Source organism: Pseudoliparis swirei, chromosome 6 (assembly GCF_029220125.1).
Source record: "Pseudoliparis swirei isolate HS2019 ecotype Mariana Trench chromosome 6, NWPU_hadal_v1, whole genome shotgun sequence".
In the NCBI taxonomy this organism is placed as follows: Eukaryota; Metazoa; Chordata; class Actinopteri; order Perciformes; family Liparidae; genus Pseudoliparis; species Pseudoliparis swirei.
In genome coordinates, this window is record NC_079393.1 from 23,361,782 (window position 1) to 23,379,896 (window position 18,115).

At 40.2% G+C, this 18,115-nt stretch overlaps 2 protein-coding genes across 2 annotated transcripts in view; both read right to left on the reverse strand.

The window, feature by feature from the left end:
* cpne2 (copine II) overlaps positions 1-11,270 on the reverse strand; it is a 50,830-nt gene extending 39,560 nt beyond the window's left edge. Inside the window, exon 1 of the mRNA XM_056416494.1 lies at positions 11,094-11,270. Coding sequence (XP_056272469.1) covers positions 11,094-11,270 — 177 coding nt within the window. The remainder of the gene's footprint in view (positions 1-11,093) is intronic.
* Positions 11,271-15,225: 3,955 nt separating this feature from the next.
* Positions 15,226-18,115, reverse strand: part of nlrc5 (NLR family, CARD domain containing 5) — a 45,498-nt gene continuing 42,608 nt past the window's right edge. The window contains 6 exon segments of the mRNA XM_056416289.1: positions 15,226-16,051; positions 16,180-16,263; positions 16,480-16,563; positions 17,020-17,097; positions 17,190-17,273; positions 17,364-17,447. Coding sequence (XP_056272264.1) covers positions 15,967-16,051; positions 16,180-16,263; positions 16,480-16,563; positions 17,020-17,097; positions 17,190-17,273; positions 17,364-17,447 — 499 coding nt within the window. The 3' untranslated portion in view covers positions 15,226-15,966.

The window sequence follows — 18,115 nt, forward strand, 5'->3', positions numbered from 1 at the left end:
CAAGGCCTGAAAAATAATACAAGTCTACAGCCATGCTAACAACTGAGGTTGTATTTCATTATATATCCATAGTGCTTGTAGCTACACTCAAAAACGATTCAAGTCCTTCTTAGAGGTGACACATTTAAATATTGTTTGATACATTTAAATAAATCAATTACAAAACGAAGATATTTATATTGAATGGGTGTAACACAACATGTAGGAATACTTTCATTTATTAGATTTATTTAGGTTACACTCACAAAAACGATTCAAGCCCTTCTTAGAGGTGACACATTTAAATATTGTTTGATACATTTAAATAAATCAATTACAAAAATAGATATTTATATTTAATGGGTGTAACACAAAATGTATGAATACTTTCATTTATTAGATTTATTTAGGTTAGATGGAGTGCATATGAACTCAAAATAAATGTGTTTCATTGAGGACTACCCTTTGCGCATGCGCTTTCTGAAAATCAGTTGTTTGCATGAGGTGAACACACTTTCAGGGCTCTACGGTGGTGTAGTGGCTAGCACTGTCACCTCACAGCCAAAGGGCCGTGAGTTCAATTCCCAGTTGGGGTGTTCCTTCTGTGTGGAGTTTGCATATTTTGTTAGTTAGTTAGTTTATATTTTGAGTTGGACAAACATAAATTAATTTAATTTAATGAATATCGTTATTTTATTTTAGATGTATTTGATACAAATGAGTTGGACTAACTTAATTACATTTTATTGCACTGATGTGCTAAATTTGAGTTGGAGTTGCATTTAATTGTTGGATGGAAAACCTGCCAACAATTTAATTGAGTTCATCCAATGAGTCATTTCTTTGAGTGTACTGCAGTGATTTTAGATGAATGCTAATGTCCTGCTAACGTGTTCTCAATAAGAATAACATGCTAATGTCTGCATGCTAACGCATTCTCAATAAGAATAACATGCTAATATCCGCATGCTAACGTGTTCTCAATAAGAATAACATGCTAATATCCGCATGCTAACGTGTTCTCAATAAGTATAAGAATACCATGCTAATGTTAAGGTGTTTGCCACGTTCACCTTCTTAGATTGGCACTACTTCACAAACACAAAGTACAACTGAACCTGGTAGGAATGAGATTAGTTTTGCAGGTATTTGTTCATAATGGAAAGTATTAGAAAAAAATTAAAGTTTGACCTAATCAAAAATCAGATGATAACCAAAGTAATTACAATCCATCCTGAGGGCAATCCAACAATTTTAAGAACAGCTCTCTTACCAAACTAATTGCTAACTTTGTTTGCCATTGGTGACACTGACCCGAAACGGTAAATGTATTGTAAAAATAATTTAAAAATAAATAAATGTAAAGCCAAAAGACTCTTACAGGGTCATATGATGTAAGAAAAAAGAGTAATATACATTGCTAATGTTTTAACTCTAAATTCCATTTTCCACATCATCGACTTTTCCCAGGTGGATCCAGATTTGATATATAAACAAGTGATCAATTCTGATGCCCCCAAAAAATAACCCGGCCAGCACACAGACAGATCACAGTGAGTTGGTGTCTCTCAGATCACCGTGAGAGTTGTGTTATTTGCTCTGGCTCCTCTCAACCAGGTGGTTGGAAGACTAATACTCACTGAGCTCCTCTCCAGTCTGACTCAACCTGAACGGCTTTGTGTGTTTAGCCACCATTAGACGAGGTCAGTGTGCGTCTCGCCTGTCATCACTTCTGAACTTATGTGAATATAAAAAGCCCTTTTGAATGGTCATTGGACTGATGAACCGGAGATGGTGGCCATGCAATGTCAACAGCTGATTAACAAGCACTTTGTTTGGTTTGTTGTCATTTATTTGTGTTCGCTGACGTGACGTTTTAATGCTTGGAGATTAGTGTTGTTACAATTAAGTGAGCTATGTTGAACAAGTTCACGCGTAATAAAGTGCTACTTGATGGTTATTACATTGCATTTAATTTAGCTGACGCTTTTATCCAAAGGAACTTACAATGAGTCGATTCAACCGCGAGTACAAACAAGAATCAAGAAAGAACTACAAAGTGCGAGAAGTAATTGCTTCTAAAGTTCTACTTTATCTTTTCAATGTATAGTCAGTAAAGATGTGTTTTCAGTTATCGGCGACCAACCAACTGGTCTGTCAGTTGGTTGGTCGCCAACATCTCACAACTACTGCATGGATTTCTGTGAAATATTGAGAAAACAGGTATGAATCCTACTGACTTTGGTGATCCTTGATTTCTCCTTTTGTGTCACCATGGTGTTGACATTTGCCATGACATTTAGTACAGAAACACACATCCCCACTAGATGAACTGCATTTTTCTGTGAAGATCCCCTGGCTTTCATTTAGTGCCACCATCAGGTGAAAATACCTCAAAACTAACGACATTCCTATCATCCCCAGCTGTACTTAGGGTTTAGTGCTCATTGCCACATATCAGCATGCTAACATGCTATGATAAAGAAGGTAGCCATTCAACAATGCATGAACACGTTACTCTCAGCAAATTAGCATTGCAGGGCTGGGGGGGGGGGGGGAGATAGATATGTCACTCTTGCCTGTCTTCAAAACCTGAGAGCCCTGTTAATGACATGTGGTTCAATTAAGTTCTCACTCTCTTAAAGTTTAAATCTTGAAAGAAATAATTCGTTGTGTTTGTGCGTGTGATTTTGTGAGGTGATGTAAACTCAGCTGTCATAACAAGCAGCAGGAGAGCACCTTGTTAACCTCTTGGTATACTGCATGCTCAAAACATCAGAGCATTATTTATTAAGGCTGCCCACATAGCATTTATCTTTTTATTTGCAGGCCTAGGAAAAGGACCCTCTCAAAAATGTTCCAAACAGCACTTTGAACAAGTAAGATGTATTATAACGAATTTAACGTAAAGACAGGACATGTGTGCAATAGAATGAGGCATGTTTTAGTAAATGAGAGTAGAGTTATTAAAAAACATTTTAATTCTTTAAGGTAGCAAAGATGTCTCGAAAAAGACCTTTGCCAGGCCAGAATGCAGGGGACAACATGGGTACAACATGGGTACAATGCCACATTAATTCAAATTTCCTGATATTTGAGCCACCAACGTGTGTGGCTGCGTGCGCGGCAACATTTTGGTCACCCCCGACAAACTCTCACTCCAAGGTTTTTTGAAAAGTTGGCAGCTCTGCCTCCCACAGCGGCGAGCGTGGCTGTAGATTCTTAGACTTGTTTACTTCTTTAGAGCGTTGTGTAAAGTGTCTTTGTGTATCTGTAAAAGCTATGAATGAAATCATATACAGTATACTGTATATAAGTATACAAGTCCTTCCTTCCTGCTGCTGTCAGGCTGCACAACAAACTGCAGTAGATCGCTGGAGATCCTGGCAAACTCAACACTTTACTCAGCACTTTACTTTACTCAGCACTTTACTTTGTTTTCCCCTTGTATATTTAGTATTAGTATTTAGTTTTTAGTTTTTTAGTATTTAGTTTTGTGTTTTATAATTATTTTTATTAATGCTCTAATGTGCACCGCTGCTGTGATTTTTGAAATGTCCCCACTGTGGGACGAATATATGTATATATCATATCATATCATATTATTCAAATGTATTATTAGTATTTTATACAATTTATTTGGGGTGAGTAGAAATTTATTTATATCTGAAATCATATATTGGTCATTGCACATCTGTTTAATTTGTCCAATACTTTGGTTTATGACCAAATATCAGCTAAACTAATTACATTCCCATTTTATTTCGCTGTACTTTGTGTTTTGTGATAATTATCAAATATTAGTGCGCTAACAGACAAAAGAAAGATGGCGAAACATTGTACCTGCTCAACATGTTAATGTGCTAAAATTAGGATTTAGCTCAAAGCCTCACAGAGCCAAGTATAAATGTAGCCTGCTTTTCCAAGCTTGAAGGGCTCTTATTCATTCAAACTTTTATTTCACGCATTTGGGGAATATAGATTTTTTCAATCTCACTACTCCCAGTTCCAGTGACCCGTCGCTCCCTCTCTCACGCACGGGCCGAGGTAATGACTGCTGCTAACTTCGTACATGCTCTCCTCCACCATTCATCTTCCTTTTCATGCATTATTTTCTTATTTTCTTCTTGAAGAATATATGTGTATACATACATATATGTATACATACAGTATATGTATATACAGGACTGTCTCAGAAAATTAGAATATTGTGATGAAGTTCTTTATTTTCTGTAATGCAATTAAAAAAACAAAAATGTCATGCATTCTGGATTTCATTAAATCAACTGAAAAATACCTTTTATTCTGATTTATTGCTGATTATGGTTTACAGCTTAAGAAAACTCAAATATCCTATCTCTAAATATTATAATATCATGAAAAAGTATACTAGTAGGGTATTAAACAAATCACTTGAATTGTCTAATTAACTCAAACACCTGCAAGGGTTTCCTGAGCCTTGACAAACACTCAGCTGTTATAAATCTTTTTTTTACTTGGTCTGAGAAATATTAAAATTTTATGAGATAGGATTTTAGAGTTTTCTTAAGCTGTAAGCCATAAAATAATATTAAAAGAATAAAAGGCTTGCAATATTTCAGTTTGATTTGTAATGAATCCAGAATGCATTTTTTTTTTTTTTTTTTATTACAGAAAATAAAGAACTTTATCACAATATTCTAATTTTCTGAGACAGTCCTGTATATATACACACTTATATATATACACATATATATATAGACACATATATATACACACAAACATATATATATAAGTGTATATATAAGTGTATATATATACTTATATATATAAACACAAATATATATATATACACATATATATAAACACATATATATACAAAATAAACTGAATATATATATATATGTATATATACATACACACATATATGTGTATATATATACATATATATACACATATATACATATATATATATACACACATACAGTATATACACACTTATATATATACACATATCCACTAACGTTCAAAAGTTTGGGGTCACTTAGAAATGTCTTTATTTTTCAAAGAAAAGCACTGTTTTTTCAATAATGATAACATTAAATTAATCAAAAATACACTATACATTGTTAATGTGGTAAATTAATATTCAAGGTGGAAACGTCTGGTTTCTAATGAAATATCTCCATAGGTATATAGAGGCCCATTTACAGCAACGATCACTCCAGTGTTCTAATGGTACATTGTGTTTGCTAATCACCTTAGAAGACTAATATCTGATTAGAAAACCCTTGTGCAATTATGTTAGCACAGCTGAAAACAGTTATGCTGGTGATATAAGCTATAACTGGCCTTCCTTTGAGCTTGAAGTTTGAAGAACAAAATTAATACTTCAAATATTAATCATTATTTCTAACCTTGTCAATGTCTTGACTATATGTTCTATGAAATGTTCAATTCATTTGATAAATAAAAGTGTGAGTTTTCATGGAAGACACGAAATTGTCTGGGTGACACCAAACTTTTGAACGGTAGTGTATCTATAGACACATACAGGACTGTCTCAGAAAATTAGAATATTGTGATGAAGTTCTTTATTTTCTGTAATGCAATTTAAAAAACAAAAATGTCATGCATTCTGGATTCATTACAAATCAACTGAAATATTGCAAGCCTTTTATTCTGATTTATTGCTGATTATGGTTTACAGCTTAAGAAAACTCAAATATCCTATCTCTAAATATTATAATATCATGAAAAAGTATACTAGTAGGGTATTAAACAAATCACTTGAATTGTCTAATTAACTCGAAACACCTGCAAGGGTTTCCTGAGCCTTGACAAACACTCAGCTGTTATAAATCTTTTTTTACTTGGTCTGAGGAAATATTACAATTTTATGAGATAGGATTTTAGAGTTTTCTTAAAAGAATAAAAGGCTTGCAATATTTCAGTTGATTTGTAATGAATCCAGAATGCATGATTTTTTTTTTTTTAAAAAATAAAGAACTTATACATATATATATGTATATATATACATATATGTATATATATATATACATATATATATATATTATTTTGTCCTATGAATCTGTCCCCAGGCAGCTGAAAATATCCACTGTTGTTTGATATAATCATTTATGAGTGTTTTCAATTTAATAATGCAGTTGTAGCAAATAACTGTATGGACATGAGCTACCTCGATAGAAATGTACCTTTGGTGAATGCTTTTATCTGAAATATCTCACATTTCTCTGACTAGGGATTGTACAAAAGAACGAAGGAGAGAGGAGAGACAGGCTTTAGCCCCTCAGTACTTCAAAAGGTTTTACCTTCAGCCTTCTAACGGTGCTTACAGCACTTATCCATCTGTCTAACGCATGAGAAGAGAAAAAAACCCGATATTGGTGGTTCCTCATGGGAGCCCTGGAGGCTTAAGTGCATGTCTCATGGCTGTGTCACTGTGGATTTGAACCTGGCTCACTGGACTACGGAAATGAATCAGACCCTCGCGGCACTTCTTTTGTTTTAATCTGTTCATGTTCACTTTTGCAGAAATGAGAAAGAAAAATAGAAGTCAACAGAAAAGGACAATCAAACAGGCCTTTTCCTCTCAGATGGAAATGTTGGAATATTAACAATATGGACCGCTGCATGCAACAATAGCTCCCTAAGTGGGTAGTTAAGTAGTCCGTTTCTGCGGGGTGAGGATAACAAGACTGCCTGAAGACCGGCGTCAAACCTGATGAATAAACATCCCACATGGTGTTTACTTTGCTTCTCTGCTCTCCCATCATCTTTATGAGCACGGTACTTTCAATTGTGAAAGTTCAGTAATTGTCAGTTCCTTGGGGTTAGCCGTTAGCGGGTGTTGAAAGGTAAGTTGACCTGAGGAGTACGACTGCTCCAAACTATGTGAAACTTTTCAAAGTGCGTCTGTGTGGTTGAGAGCCGAGTTTACTTTGTGTTCTTTCTGGTGTTTAACAGATAGAGAAGAGGACGTCGGATCAATAAGACGAGAACAACTGTTTTCAACGACTCACACATCGGAGAAGCTGCTGTCAACAGGAATAACTTGGAGAAACTTGCAACACAAACAACACATAATTCCAAATAAAAGAAAGCAGTTACCGTGACACCATAACACTATAAACCGTTACTTGTTTACACATCGAGCATCCGGTCTCTCCAGCTGCTAACTGTGTTTGTTTGGTCCAGGTTTTTTTCATTGAAAAGAATTGCTTGAAAACTTGAAAATGAGCTCGAGAACGCTGGGTGAACCAGAAGAGTAAAGTTAGGCGTCTAAAACCAAATCAAAGATCTGAAAGAGGCTAAAATACTCCAAATAGCTGTTGTTGTGTCACTTAGAGCTTCACCTTTACATAATACATCATGATCTGATGCGTTAGCGTGAACATTTTGATGAGACCAACGGTCCACCATTACGTGGATTTCTGAATTGTTCCTCATAAAGCTAACCTCTCTTAGATCCTCCATTTAAATGTGTATAATAAAGCAGAAATATGCTTTAAGACACGGTTCAGTATCACAAAAAGGGATCCAGCGAATGTCATTATAAGTCTACATAAGTCTCCGCTAAAGATGTGACTTTAAACCCCACTGGGTTTAGCATCCCGACTGTAGGTGGGAAGACATAACACTGAATGTGAGTTCTCACTTTCAGTTTCAAAGGCGTATATCTGGTTCCAGAACACGTGTTGAGATTAGCATGGGGATTTATAGTTCAGAGAGAAAAAAATACAAATAAGGATTCGAGGCAAAGCCAAAGCAGTCAGCACACCGGGCGCCACGTCCTCCACAGAGCGGAGATCTATATTTCTGGAGGCCGATCATCGTCTGTAGCGCTGCTCTAACGCCATGTTACCATTCAGTTTCAATTCAGTTTATTTGTATAGCCCAATTTCACAAATTACAAATTTGTCTCTGAGTGCTTTACAATCTGTACACATAGACATCCCTGCCCCAAAACCTCACATCGGACCAGGAAAAACTCCCAAATAACCCTTCAGGGGGGAAAAAAGGGAAGAAACCTTCAGGAGAGCAACAGAGGAGGATCCCTCTCCAGGATGGACAGGTGCAATAGATGTAATGTGTACAGAAGGACAGATTAGAGTTTAAATACATTCAATGAATGTGACAGAGTGTATGAATAGTTCATAGTAGGCATATTCCACGATGGAGACCTCCACGATCCATCAGGCAGATGGCGGTAGAGAGGAGGAGTGGGCGGAGTCTCAACAGTGGGCGGAGTCTCAACAGGACAGTGGCGTAGTCAGGAGCAGGAATTCCACGACCCAGACGATCCGTCAGGCAGATAGGATCTATGCCGTCTCATAGGGTCCGATGACCCCATGAGACGTGAAGTCAAAAGGACTCCGGGGAGAAAGCAGAGTTAGTAACGTGTGATTGAGAGATGAAAATTCATCCTTATGGAGAGAAAAAAGAGGAGATAGGTACTCAGTGCATCCTAAAACGTCCCCCGGCAGCTATAAGCCTATAGCAGCATATCAAGGGGCTGGACCAGGTGAACCTGATTCAGCCCTAACTATAAGCTCTGTCAAAGAGGAAGGTCTTAAGTCTACTCTTAAACGAGGTGACTGTGTCTGCCTCCCGGACTGAAGGTGGAAGCTGGTTCCATAGAAGAGGAGCTTGATAACTAAAGGCTCTGGCTCCCATTCTACTTTTTAAGACTCTAGGAACTACAAGTAGTCCCGCATTTAGTGAGCGTAGCTCTCTAGTGGGGCAATATGGTACTACAAGCTCCTTAAGATATGATGGTGCATCACCAATCAAGGCTTTGTAGGTTAAGAGAAGAATTTTAAAAGTGATTCTTGATTTTACTGGGAGCCAGTGCAGAGCAGCTAGTGCAGGAGTGATGTGATCTCTTTTCTTAGTTTTAGTGAGAACACGAGCTGCAGCATTCTGGATCAACTGGAGGGACCTAAGAGATTTATTAGAGCAGCCTGATAATAAGGAGTTGCAGTAATCCAGTCTCGAAGTAACGAACGCGTGAACCAATTTTTCTGCATCTTTTTGAGACAAGATGTGCCTGATTTTTGAAATATTACGTAGATGAAAGAATGCAGTCCTTGAGATTTGCTTTACGTGGGAGTTAAAGGACAAGTCCCGATCAAAGATAACGCCAAGATTCTTTACAGTGGTGTTGGATGCCAGGGCAATGCCGTCTACAGAAATCCAGAATGCCATCATCTCCCATCGTGGTTTCCTTCACCTCTTCACATCGTTCACCTCGTTCATTTTTTGCTAATTTTCCCTTCACTCTCTGTTTCCCTCCAGCCTTTTCTCATCCTCCCTCTCTCCCACAGCTCCTCGCTCCAACGCTCGCTCTTACCCCTCTTTCTCCCTCTCTCCCTCTCTCCCTCTATTTCCCCCCTGATGGGCCCAGCTGCTTCTCACACCTTTATCTCACAAGACAGACGAAGATAGACAGAAAATCAGACGGAGAGAGTCAAAGGGGGGGGAGACTGGTGACATAAATGAGACAGGAAGACAATCGTAAAAAAGGAGGAGAGAGAAGACAAAGCTAATTGGGGGTGTGGGGGGCGTGATTGGAGGAAGTGAGGAAACCGAGGTGTGAGAGAAAGAGCGAGCTGTGGATAATATCAGAGAAAAAGATTTGGGCATCATGTTGCCTCCTCCATCGTTCTCTCACTCCACTAAGCTTTTGTTTCCCTTCCCGTTGCCATAGTAACCGTTTGCAATTTCACATCGGAGCCACATGCCCTGCTGACCGACAGCTAGCTGCAACCCGAGGCACTCGCCTACACACACACACACACACACACACACACACACACACACACACACAGGCAGGCATGTACCAAAAAAAGCCCGTGTGTCCTGTTGACCAGCCGTTCGCTACGAAGAAGCCTCGAGCAGCAGCCTACACACACCAAAACGTGATCACCATGTTCCTCTGGAAAAGCTCCAATTTAGCGCTCGTGTTTTTTTATTTTTACACACCCTGCAAATACTGGTTCAAATCATGCATTGGCATCACAAGGCGAGGGCGAGGGCTCCCCAAACAAGACACAGAGCACAAAGCGCTGCCAAGACTCGACAAGCAGAAGTTCGAATAGGCCTCTGTGTTTTCTCTTCACTCTTCTCCTCTCCCGTGTCCTTTGGTTAACCAATGAGACGCCGCGCTGACCAGAAACTACGTTGTTAAGCCAAAGTCTGCCGTCACAATGTCGCTTAAACCCAAATTGAATTGCTAGAGCTGTAATGTCCTCGTCTCTGACCCTCACAGGACCGACTCTGCAGTCATACAACCGTCCTGAGTTTTCTGCAGAAGCAAGCGTCCACCCCACATAACGTGAACGGCGTTGGCACATTGTGTGGTGTTCAGCAGTCTACACGAGAAAAAAATACACAATGAACAAAATAACATGGTTTTACTGGACCACCGAAACACACATTGTGTGCTGAATACGTCCAAACCATAGATTAATACACAGATTCATCAGATGTATCATAAAGAAGCTGTATTGGCCCATAACGAACCCACTCGTCGTGGAACAGTATCAGTAACTTGGCAGCCCGACCGACGCCTGTGCAGAGCCAGATCAACGTTTGAAGAACGTTCACCAATGTTGTGACGTCCTGCTGGGCTCAGCACGCCGGGCTCATGGCAGATGGTCAAGGCATCATGAGTTTGGATCACAACATCCACCGTCTGCCCAGCAACACAGACAACAAACACAATCCTTTGGCCTTTATTTGCTGGAAGACGCAGCATGGTGGACGTGCTCTTGAAAGCACTTCTGACACTTGGAGAATGTTCCATCCTCCTTTTAAATCTTCTTTTTATTTGTGCCTCCTTTTTCATCCTCTTCTCTCCGCCTCCCTGGCGCTGAAACAAACAGCACGAAGAAGCACCAGAAATGGGTTTGACTTGTGATCCAAACACTAATATATTATCTCTGTCCAGCCTTTTCCATCCTCCTACTGATTTCTCTCCTCCTGTTTCAAGAAGACAAAACATGCCTTTCCTTCACTCCTGTCTTTGCTTTCTCTCCAGCACATCTCGTCCTCCATTTCCCTCTCCATCTGTCAGTTGTCCTCCTACCCGACCATCATCCCTCCATCCTTACCTCCACCCAGTTTCCATCCACCTCGTGGAAGAGCACGCAGAAGGGGTCCGACTTGGAGGCCACATCTCGGTCCAGCAGGCTGGCGGCGGTGACGGACAGCTCCACCCGGGTGACGCAGTGCTGCGGCCCGACGCCGAGCGCCTGGCCGTCGGCGGTCGAGCCGAGAGTGTAGGCCATGGTCTGCGCTTCAGTCGATCGCCCTGGAGTACAGAAGACAGAGAAATAAATGGAAACAACCACTTTCGTACACGCCCACACACTATCCCACTCCGGCTGATTCTTGGCACTTTGAGCTAAATGCACAAGTGTGCGAACATTGTGATGTTAAACTGGAACCGTGTTCATAGAGTCCACCATCTTAGCTTAGAGCCTTCGACTTTCACCAAGGAACCCTTCGCCGATGGAGACGGAGCAGGCCGCCCCTTTGCATCATAAACTGCGTTGACAACAACGCGTAGGGCTATCAAGTTCCATGTATTCACCTTTTTAATGGTGCATACAATAGGAAGCTATTAAAATAATAACATGTCGCCTTTAGTTTGCCGTTCCGGACGGGTGCGTAAGGATAACAAGGAGGCCATTATCAATGTTGTGGAAATTACTTTTTTTTTTTTTAAATGGTCGCTTTAGCTCTGCTCATAATACGTTATTATCAGACTTTTTAAAAAAAAGTAAACATTATCATGAAAATTGTCGAACAGTAATGTGTTATTGCAGTAACTCCAAGAACCCCCTAGGGGTCACTCCCCCCCTGTTAGAGTCTTAGCATCCTGATATCAGATACTTAGCGGGAGTGTCAGAAGTTTTGCAGGTAAGATTGAAAAGTTCTCGACTCGCTGCAAAGAACAGTTAAAGAATAAACATTCATCTGACACGATAAAGTGCAATGACTCGCTTACATAACACTTTATGTGTGTGTGTGTGTGTGTTACACTGACAGCACTCAAAATCAGGAATTTCAAGAAACACCACTGCAGAGAGGACAATAATGCTAACCACACATTCGGTGGCCGTGTCGGTTGCCAGGCAGATTGAGTATTTCCCTACAGAAATCAGTGGTTTACAGAGAAGTATGTTCGTCCTTTTAGAAGTATGTGTCACCCAAAAAAAAGAGAAAAGGTAAACAAGTACATCACGCCTTAGTTTAATTGAGTAATGATGCCGTCTGCCTGGAAATACACACAGAGGAAGATTTATACTGTAAACACACAACGAATGTGAGACCTTGATGCTGCAGCTTGACCCTGTGGTAGTCTCTCACACTCACACACTCACACACACACACACACAAATCCATCACAGAACCTCTAAAATGGAGACACCTCTCTCAAATAAAAAGACACAAAGAGAAAGCACTGCATGTATGTCTTGAGTGACTTCATGAGAGTAAAACGTGATGTTTAGTGATAACTTGGGTCACGTGTGAGGCGTTAAGGACACACACACACACACACACACCGCAGAGCACCTCGTGTCCATTGGTGTGGTTTTGTTCTCAGGGCGGCGAGCTAAAAGGATGCTGTCTGTTGCTAAGATACTAACATGTCATAACCAGCGTGCTCCTCCCAGTCTGCTCCTGTGACGTCACACTGGTAGTGGTGATGCACTGGTGACGCGCTGAGAAGACCATTGGGATGTTGTCATGCATGTGCTCACCCCTTCACGGGCAGTGAAACGCTGCTCTGACAGGCGGAGCCTGTAAACCATGTATCGATTGATCAGCGATGAATGGATGCAGTGGTGCACGTGAGGCCTGTGGCAGCAGGATATCCGGCCTTTACGCGAAAATAATGATTATCGATATGTCTCGTGCTCAAGTGCCCTGTGCTATAAATACGTGTAGTATGTTCAGTTCGATCAGGGGGGAACTGAAAGTCAACAACAGAAGACAATCAAGACAAAAACTCAATTTCACTTTCTTCCAATAATAACCCCAAAGCTTCCGGTGCAGCGTCACAGTGTGGAACTATTCACTGCGGCTGGGAACAACTTTGACCAACACAAACAACACACCGCCCTTTGCTGCGCGTCATCACACCGGGACCCGTTGCGCGTGAGAGAGCGCGCAGTACAGGTACGCGCGTGGACCGTACCCCGCGGAAGAGGTTCACACCCGAGTCACTGGTGGCGGAGTAAACCGCGCGCACGCGCACGTCTAATTGCATCTGCCTGCCAAGTCAAAGTGGAGGCCAATGGAAATGAAGTGCAGAATGTAAACAGACATCTTTTTATTTTTTATTTGTCCATTTATTTTGAACAAAAAGATCAAAAAGATCAAAGTAGCAACTCACCTTCTCTCTCACACCCCCTCACCCCTCCGCACACACAGATACGTGATACACAACCAGTCCAACGCCTCTCCAGCACACATATTGGACATTTCGTGTCATTTGACGTGGTGCATTCAGCCTTCAGTGTGACAACAAACAGCTCACTGCTCACTCTCCACATCAATACCAACGAGAAACGAATTATGAAAGATGAGGTCACACTTACCAGAATTAATGAGGTCCAACTTCTTCTCCGCTTTTCAGTTTGCAATTTCTTTAATTACCGCGCGCTCAGAGAGGAGAAACAAACCCCCAACCTTTCTTTTTTCTTTCTTTTTAAAAATGTTTCTACCAAAGAGAGAACACAGAAGTTGTTGTCGCCATGTTTCTCATCCCGTGTATCCTGGAAGGCGCAACAGTGTGTGCACGTAAATCATCCTCGTGGCCACCTGGACTCTGTTCTCTTTGCCACTGATGGACCGAACTGCGTCAAGCTCGCGGCACTAGCGTGTGACCGGAAGTGCAGCGAGCTTTACAAATTAAAAGCCTCGCTGTCAAGCAGGTTTAAAGCGCTTCCGTTTTAAGTATTTAATATATTTACAAGTAAAACGTACAAACAGAAACAGATCCAGTTGTTGTAAAACATGTTGACGTGTCACTCACGAGTGTTGATTTATTTTTAACATACTCTAAAACAGCAGTGGCCTTTAATTTCTGAAATATCAATATTTCATTTAAAGTCGAAAATGGTAAATCTATTGGTCTCTATTTTCCCGGACACCCTCTTGTGGTGAACACAGGTCTACAGGTATCAACACATTGCAGTATACATTACCAGGTGTGGAAGAAGGAGCAATATATTATACTTAAATAACAACATGTGCAAAAACACATATTTTGTTATTTGTCACTGTTATTTTCATGTCATATACCTTCATCTGTTGATTTGTGTTTGAGTATATTTAATTGTGTACATAATGTGTGAGTTAGCTACAGTACATGGTTGCCTTTATGCTATTTCCACGGCCCTATCATTAATGTGAGAAGTCACCCTTCCTCATTGTGCATAAACCCTGATAAACTGATAACAAGGCGTTCCACTACAACTAATGAAACACAGGTTATAAAATGGACATAAGGTAAACGAGGGCAGTACAGTGGTAATTTAGATATAATACATCATATACTCTACTGTGTTGAAGTGAATCCTGAGAGGGGCACTTCACATAAGGTATTTTAAAAAGAGTGGTCAAGATTGAGGCATAAGAGGTCAAGATATAAATACCGGATCCTATAGATTTCTAAGAAATGTTTTATACATTTTTCCTTTCTGCCTTCTCTACTTTTTCAAATCCTACATTCAGTTTTCAACAGGCTATCTGTTAAAAACTGAAGTCACAATGACACCATTTGGGTTTGTTTCTTTATCATTTAGAACAGATCTCTCGAGAGCCACAGACGACATGATACAGCTGTTTATCTGGTCGAGTAACACTTCTTGTAAGTGAGCTGAACTTTTTTTTATATCCGCTTTAAATCAGGAGCGTTGCACTACCAGTTCTAACCACAAGCGAGCGCCAGAGCAACATGAACGAATGGAGGTCCTGCGACTGAGTCTGGCCAAAGTTCGTCACTGACGGGCACAGCTGTGGTTTCAGCTCCTGCTGTCAGGATTAAATATCAGGGAGTTATAAAACACCCTTTGTGCAATGTGTGGGACATAACTTGACTCATGTACTCCATAAACGAGGTTATATTGACTAATAAAACAACATTAACTTATGTAAACATGATGATGGACATTGTGTCGTGTTTGTTCCAAAAACTTTGTTTTAAGTAAATAAAAGCCAACACTCAATATGGACTTTTTATTCTTCTTTATTCTTTTTTTTGCATCTCAATTGCCATATCTGTGCAAGTCAGAATGAATTAATGTTAAGGTGACATGTCAAACCTGATCAAAAACCATAAAAAACAAAACCACATTCAAGAGGAATAGTACATCTTGGCTTCTGCTCCAAAAACATCCAGTGTCCGAGTAGAGATCATAGTTCTCTAGTGTAAAAAATGTAAACTCAGTTTAAATAACTACAAGAGTTGCTTGAAGATCACTCTTGATGCTTTACTCAATCTTGTTTCTTTGTACATTCCCAGAGTAGCTTTCTATATTTCTCTGTCGTCTGTATTGTATGTTCACTGTTCTGTTAAAGTGTTTTAGGCATCAGTAAATCATGAGGAAGTGTGGACCCCGCCAGCAGGTGACGCCAGTTCACCAACATGAAACTACAGGCCAATTAGTGCATAGTCATATATATTCAAATAGTTAAAAAAATAGTACCATTCAACAGTGCATCTGTACTTCATCGCATTATTCCCAAATCAGATTATTTACAGTTTAAGGAAATGTCAAAAGGCACGAGGGTTCTCTCCCGTCGGAGACCCCGTGGTGGTCTTTAAGCTCGTCTATAGCTGCTGCTGCAGTCCTCAGATACACAACTGATTGACGGGTTTTCCAGGTAAACATGTGAACTGTAGAACTGATTCACCTCTGAAGATCCTGATCAACTGGAATGTTACTTGGCCAACGTCCAACAATCCAGACGTCATGAGGTGGATGAGAAGTTCAGCCTCCTCTCCCTCAGACTGAGCCTCAGGGCCTCACTGGGGGAGAGCTTGTTCCTCCACAGCCTGAAGAGCACAGGCTTTAATATGTTATACTCCCAATGTTTTACATGTATCTTAAGGACAAAACAAATGAAGCTGATTCGACACATGATGGAAGAAGAAGAGGAGCGACACCATGACAGCAAGTTTACCTGATGATCTGCAGAGCGGGACACGACTCTGAGGCTCTAGCCAGGGCCTCTGCTCCAGAAGCACTCACAGCGTTTGACTCCAGACTGGGAGAAATAAAAAAAATGTAAAAAACATACTGGAGATGCTTATCGATTTATTCTCTCAAAGTATGAGCATGTGGGGATCAAGTAACTCACGACAGGAGGAGCTTCATTTAAATGAAGTCAAAACCTGAAGGAGCACATTAACAGCAGGAGACACAACTAACACTTGTGTGTGTGGTGTGTGTGGTGTGTGTGTGTGTGTGTGCACAAACTCACTCTATCCTCATCAGCCTTTGACAGAGAGGCATAACTCTGACCAGCTCCAATGCCACATTATCGCCACAATTATTCCATCCCAGGCTGGAACACAGAGAAAGACAGAGCAGTGAAGCTCCTCGACAAACAATCCCAACAATCAGATGTCAAATGCATGTCAATAATTAATAATAATGATGAGAGTTGTTTTCCCAATATGGCCAATTAGTCAGGTTTGCCCATCAATGAGTTGAAATTGTAGTTTGTGGTTGCGATGTACTGAACAGTTTGAGCTGCAACGATAACCCTGGATATGTCCCCCCACCTACGAGGTCAACACAGTTGGCCAGAGGTCACGAGTTGAACTCACGGTAAACCCTTTCTGAAACGCTGACTTACTTCTGACTGATTACCTGAATACAAGATGAGTTCAACGCCCGCCCTCTCCTGTTATTTGATGCCTCGCTGTTGTGTTGTGAACCTTTGCAGAGAGACTTGAGCGCTGCCCGTAAACATTTCTCGTCGGCATTATTTACTGGAAATGTATCACATGATCCTTACCCGACATCCTGTAGGAGGGGACAGTGGGCCAGACCGGCCGCGACAGGACACAGCTCTGGAGTCCCCACGGAGGTCAGACTGCCACACCACACGGGACAAGAAACATTTGATCACAGCTGCTAATCCCTGCATGGAGTCATCCATCAGCGTCGTGAGAGGCGGAGTCTTACTAGATCTTGGTGAGGTTCTTCATGCACATTATCGCTTTGGCCAGGCTCACCGATCCTTCACGTCCAATCCTGTTCTCGGAAATACTAGAAGACACACACGTGCATAAAGAACATAAACATCAGGACATGACACATATATACGTCAACAAGGATTTCTGAGTGTGTGTGACTTACTCCAGCACAGTGATGTGTGTCAGTGATGGGAGAACAAGGGCCATCCTAGCAGCTGTGAGATCCCCAAGGCTGTTGCGAGGCAGACTGTACGAAAACACAAACAGAAGTTTTCCGTCTTTACCAATATATATATTGTTTATTTTGTATATATATATATATACATATATATGTGTGTATGTATATATACATATATATATATATATTCAGTTTATTTTGTATATATATATATGTTTGTGTATATATATATATATACATATATGTGTGTATGTATATATACATATATATGTGTGTATGTATATATACATATATATATACAGTTTATTTTGTATATATATATATATATATATGTTTGTGTATATATATATATATATATGTGTCTATAGATACACTACCGTTCAAAAGTTTGGTGTCACCCAGACAATTTCGTGTCTTCCATGAAAACTCACACTTTTATTTATCAAATGAATTGAACATTTCATAGAACATATAGTCAAGACATTGACAAGGTTAGAAATAATGATTAATATTTGAAGTATTAATTTTGTTCTTCAAACTTCAAGCTCAAAGGAAGGCCAGTTATAGCTTATATCACCAGCATAACTGTTTTCAGCTGTGCCAACATAATTGCACAAGGGTTTTCTAATCAGATATTAGTCTTCTAAGGTGATTAGCAAACGCAATGTACCATTAGAACACTGGAGTGATCGTTGCTGTAAATGGGCCTCTATATACCTATGGAGATATTTCATTAG